The following is a 5,814-nucleotide window of genomic DNA, read 5'->3' as shown; positions in this document are numbered from 1 at the left end:
CTCTTGCGGTCAAATCAGTAGGGGAAAAAGTCGCGGAAAGGAAGGGAGGCGGAAATATCGCTCTCGTTAAGATTCGTTGTTGGGGTATACATGGAATGAGCGTAGCAGTTTGCGGTTGAATAATCAATCCAAGTTGGGAAGTCGTTCATGGGCAACATTTGTGCCGCTGAGAATTCGGTGTTGTCGAACACCGCCGAGGGAATGGAGAGATTCGGTTGGGAGTAAAGATAGTAGTCCGGTTGGAGTTGGGGCGGATCTTGAGGATACGAGGAGTAGTAGGAAGGGAGCGAATCAGGCGAGATCTGAATTGGGGACAAAGGGGAGCAGTCGAACTTGTAGACGATGGAGCATTGAGGCCGATTCACATGATCCACGGGGACGCCAACTTTCATAATGTCCTGAACGATAGTATATTGTCGGAGATCTAATCATGAAGAATTAATTTCCAACATTAAGAAGTAACGACGGCTTTAAAGTACAAACCTGAAGCTTTGCTTGCGAGAGTGGCCCAATAGTTGGGAATGAGGCTGGTCCTGTAGAGCATCGGCATGTCGCCTGACACAGTAGAAACGCGTTCGATTTTGGTGACCTCCTTGTAGAAAGCATTGCCGTTGACGTCGTGCACAGCGAAAAAGGTCTCATACTCCGAGTTGGGCGAGAGCATCGAGGCGCTGAAGACGATAGTGGGAACAAATGCCCAAACGGGGCGTGGGGCAAGAACTGTTATTCTGCGCTGCCAATTCATGGGAGAGTCGGACAAACGAGACTCATCGAGGTCCAGCGTGAACGTCGCGGGTTGTACCCCTGTCCAAGGCTGATGCATCCAGTTGGACGGAAGATCGACTTCGTATGGCTTTAAGTCGACGTGGACGAGATGCCGAGGACAGACGCTCTGCGTGATTGTGGAGTTACTGGAGGATCCCTGGTCGTGATCCGGGAAGCCAGAAGACGTCGGTGAGGTGCAAGGAGAACTCGAGTAAAGTGTCGATGAGTCCGGAGAGAGAGTGCTCATCGACGAATTACTTCCCAGAGGGGGAGGGCGCTTCTTCTGTAGATCCGGAGCAGGAGCGTCCTGCTTGAGCTGGGAAACTTTAGGCGGTAGGTCAGGAAATTCCTTCGATTGTATGAGAGTCAGAACTAACATGTAAAACGGTTATGTTCAGATGACACAGTCGAAAGATTTACGAGACTTACTGTCCTCCGATGTGCAAGTTTCGCGTAGTTGCTGGAGACGACTCCCGACTTGTTTGGGAGTTCGCCGTTTGCCTGTAACCTTGAATATGTAGTTGGATATGAACGCGTTACGCTTGGGAAACCGAAGTAATTTCTGGGGAGCCTTGCTCGAAGTAGGGCGATAAATTGTCAGAGCTGAAAAAGGGCGATGTTATCATCCTAATTGAAGCCTAGAAGCGACGTATATACCTTCAAGGAGCGCCGTTTCTAAAAAATCAGGCCAAACGGCCTCCTTCTCTCGCGGAGACTGTTTATAAGAATGCCTGCCGGTACCCTTGACCTTTTTTCCATGATGGGGGCTAGTGTGGTCGTGTGGACGTGAGAAGTCCGACATAGACGAGGTCGAAAACAGGCTAGGAGTCAAAAGGACGCCATCTCCTGAAGAACTCGAGTCGGACATGGGGCGATGGGGGGTGAGATAACTATAGAGGTGTGCAAAGTTGAGAAGGTCGCGAGGTGGGTACAAAAACGACGCGTTCGCGATCTCATATAGGTGGGGGGCTCAAATCGGGGGAAAACGATCTAGGAAATCTCCATAAACCCAATCGGCGATCCCAAAGGCAATCAACACGACACGAACGCATCCTATTGGCTCCTATTGGACCCTCACCGAGAAAGAAACAAGGTTGACTTTGGCTAAATTGAGGTCAGCTTGTCCTGATATGGGAACCTGCCTTCAAAAGCTTTGGCCTCGCAGCCTCACGGGGTTAAGGTACGACCGATTGAGGAATTGCGCCAGGCTGGAATTCCCTCAATCACTGCCAAAAAGTCTTTTTTTTTTCAAAAAAAATGGCGGTAATCGAAGGCCCGAGCGGTCGACACATCTTCAACCCGAAGGGACTGGAGCCAACACTCGATCCAATCAGACCCAAACTATGAGGAAGTAAAATTGCGCTCTCGGTGAATAGTTTAGATTCCGACACACCCGCATTGTGCTGCTTGACGAATCTAGAAATTTGTTGAAATCCTGGAATTCCCATGCGACGCACACCAGGGGAATCAACAAAGCCTGGGAATGGAGCTTTTTAGACTTCAAAATATTCCAATGGATTAAGTATTAGGGGAGATCTCATTTTGCTGCGGCGTTGAAGGCAATCAAGATCAAGAAAAATCGCAGAGTGCTGGAGAAGCCAAAGGTACTAGTAACCATATTGATTGTCGGTGTTATTGGTTGTTAGCTTTCGGAGCTGCCCGTCATCAGTCCTTGATACTGCAAGCTTGACTATAATCCTGCTATAAAGATGGATCCATTAGCTGGAATGGATGATTCTTCCACAGACGACGATACCGCGTCCCAAACCACTGAGGATGACCCGCAGGTCCCTGACAATCAAACATCGGCGCCACCTCCACCACCAGTCTTGCCGCCACCTCCTCCACCCGTCTCGACGACGGCCGTGCAACGCGAAAAACCCCATTATCAACTGCGACATACGCTCCGAGGTCACACAATGTCCATCTCGGCAGTCAAATTCAGCCCAGACGGGAAATTATTGGCCTCTTGTGGTCAGTAGAAATCAAATGTTGCATTCTTTTTAGACTTGGTTTATGTATGTATGTCTCATTCTTGGTACCTCAACAGGAGCCGAAAAGGTGGTGAAGATCTGGTCTCCGGAGACCGGAGAGTTTTTGAGGAATCTGTCTGGACACACGCAAGGGCTCTCTGACATCGCTTGGTCGTTCGATAGTGTGTACCTTGCCTCGGCCTCGGATGATACCACAATTCGCATCTGGGACGTAGAATCCGTGAGTGGCAAGAGGTTTTGCGGAAGGTAGAGATAAGGAATCTGCCGAATCAGAGGGGGTGCCAGGGGGTGCCGAGGTACCATCAGAATACGTTAATATTCTGCGGCGTGCGCTCGCCTCGCTAGTTCTCACGATGCATATAGGGGTTTCGCCAATAGTGACTATGACTCCGATATGAGGCCCTGAGGTGAGGTGAGTTTTTTCAGTAAACGTTCTCTTCACGGATCCTGAAGCTTGACTCTCCAAACCAACCAGTGGATATGTCACCAGAAGAATTAGCACCCAAGAACTCCGAAAGCTCTCAAGCAAAGCGTGTATTTCCACCGTTATATGTATCTCAAGGAAGCGAAAGAGCAGATAGACTCGCGTTCATTCACGTCCTCGAGAGATTGAAGGTACTGCACGGGTTCACTTGTGTGATTAGGATGCCTTGGCTCAAGGGGAGGCTATTATAGACGCAAAAACGGACAGGATGGGTGAACAATGACGTGCGCCTGTTCTCCTTTGGTTTTCGCTCATTCAGGTTTCAATATCGCATAGATTCCCAATCCTGAGAGGTGCATACTACATGCTGTCGATCCAAGAACTTTTTCCTTGACTGACTCGAGCTCGTTCCAAGTATATCCGACCACATGTACCGGATGGCTATCCTGTGCATGTTATCGACGGATGCCCAGCTGGACATCTCAAAGTGGGTTCCTCACCATCCAATGACGCGAGTACTTATTACTTATATTCGGATAGATGCGTGATGATGGCTCTGGTACATGATCTCGCCGAAGCTCAAGGTACCTTCTCTCTCTCCCCTTCTCTCTTTTGTTCCTCTTCTCATGTTACCCAAATTTTAAGTCGGAGACATCGCACCAAGAGAAGGTATACCAAAAGCCGAGAAACATCGTCTTGAAGCGGTCTGTCCTACCTTCCTTCTTTCATCTCACATGAGATTGATGCGATACACGTGCAGGAAGCAATGCATAACTTCGTTTACGAGATGCTACATGAAAGTCCGGCGGCGCAACGAATAGACGCGCTGTGGAGGGTAAGCTTTTGTTTACCTTTCTAAAATGTGCAACTCAAGTCTATGGATGTTAATTGAATCTAGGAATATGAAGCGGGTGAAACGGCTGAAGCCAAGTTCGTCAAAGGCGTGTTGCTCTGCTTTCTTCACGCACCCCAACACTAACATGGGGATACGGTTACAGACCTTGACCGGTTTGAAATGGCATCCCAGGCGCTAGAATATGAACGAAACCACAACAAGGACCTCCAACCTTTCTTTGACAGCAGCTTGCCAAATATTCGGCATCCCGAAATCAAGTCCTGGGGAGAAGATCTGCTCGTCGAACGAGAAGAGTTGCACCAGAAAGGCCTTCAACATCATATACACCTTACATCTTGATCAAATAGATCATTCATAAAAACAACCAAAATAACACAAATACATTCCCTTGTTTCCTCTGTTTAGCTCGTCCCCACTTTACCCTTTAATTAATGATGGAACAACCTCAACGACGTATGCGCAAACACAATCCCATGCTCATCCGCCGCCTTGACGCACTCCTCATCCATAACACTCCCACTCGGCGCCGCAAGGTACCTCACCCCGCTCTTCCGTGCACGATGCACATTATCCGGGAACGGGAAGAACGCATCGCTAGAACACGCAACCCCATCCAACTTACTCGCCCACTCCTTCTTTTCCTCCTCCTCCAACGCTAACACCTCGCCCTCGAACAAGGACTCCCACTGTTCCTTCTCCCCGCCCTCCAGCACTTCTCCGCTGACGAACAGGTCAATGGCGTTGGCCTTCTCTGCGCGTTTTACTCCTTTTTTGAAGGGGAGAGCGAGGACGCGTGGGTGATGGCGGAGCCACCAGAGATCGGCTTTCCCGCCTGCGAGACGGGTACAGTGGATGCGCGATTGTTGGCCTGCCCCGATGCCGATGATAGATCCATGAAAGGCGTATGCAACGCTGTTGGATTGTGTATATTTTAAAGCGAGTGTGGCGACGATGAGGTCTGTGACTGCGCTTGATGGGAGCTGGGGATGATTTCGTTAGTAAAGTGGATGAAGACAAAACAAATATTGACGGACCTCCTTGCTCTTGGTGACGATATTCTGGAAGAGGGAAGACTCGATCTTACAATCGTTCCTCCTTTGCTGGAGATGGATTCCGTACACCTGCTTCGTCTCGATGCTGGGAGGGACATAGTTTGGATCGATCTGCGTGCACTCATTTATATCCTTCCTGCCTCACAAAGAGGATGAGGCACTGACCTGAAGAACACAGTATTTCCCGGCCTTCTTCTTCTTCAACACGTCGAGCGCCTCATCGGCATATCCAGGCGCAATAATCCCATCGGACACTTCGCGCGAGATGATGCGTGCAGTAGCGAGGTCGCATGGAGCCGAAAGGGCGATAAAGTCGCCGAAGGAGGACATGCGATCCGCACCTGATTGGTTGGTTGGGTTTGGGTGAGCTCTACAAGGCAATGATGAGAAACGTACCTCGCGCTCTAGCATACGCAGAAGCAAGTGGAGTCAAAGGTTCCTTGAGGTCGTCGACTCCGTAAACTTTTTTCTCCGTCTCTGTGAGCTCGACGCCGACGGCCGCACCAGCCGGTGAGACGTGCTTGAAGGACGCGGCGGCCGGGAGATCAAGGGCTTCTTGGAGCTCTTTGACCAGAGCGTAGGAATTGAGCGCGTCGAGGAGGTTGATGTATCCAGGTGACCCGCTCAACACTGTCGAAGTTTGTCGAATCAGTACTCACATTCCAATTGAAATCAACCCACCTTTGAATGGAAGCTCCCCCTCAGTAACATACGCTTGCGCAG

The 5,814-nt window shown here is 49.9% G+C and overlaps 1 protein-coding gene across 1 annotated transcript; it reads right to left on the bottom strand.

Annotated features, from left to right (window-relative positions):
* Nucleotides 1-14: 14 nt before the first annotated feature.
* LACBIDRAFT_302926 (uncharacterized protein) lies at nucleotides 15-1,633 on the bottom strand (the record flags this gene model as incomplete). The annotated part of the gene is made up of 4 exons (XM_001883664.1): nucleotides 15-424; nucleotides 484-1,137; nucleotides 1,195-1,368; nucleotides 1,423-1,633. 4 exons carry the CDS (start codon nucleotides 1,631-1,633, stop codon nucleotides 15-17), a joined length of 1,449 nt encoding a protein of 482 aa, XP_001883699.1.
* Nucleotides 1,634-5,814: the final 4,181 nt, after the last annotated feature.

Source organism: Laccaria bicolor, genomic scaffold, assembly GCF_000143565.1.
Source record: "Laccaria bicolor S238N-H82 LACBIscaffold_22 genomic scaffold, whole genome shotgun sequence".
Taxonomy (NCBI): Eukaryota; Fungi; Basidiomycota; class Agaricomycetes; order Agaricales; family Hydnangiaceae; genus Laccaria; species Laccaria bicolor.
Note: the sequence above shows the minus strand (reverse complement) of the source record. Positions and strands in the feature narration are given on the sequence as shown.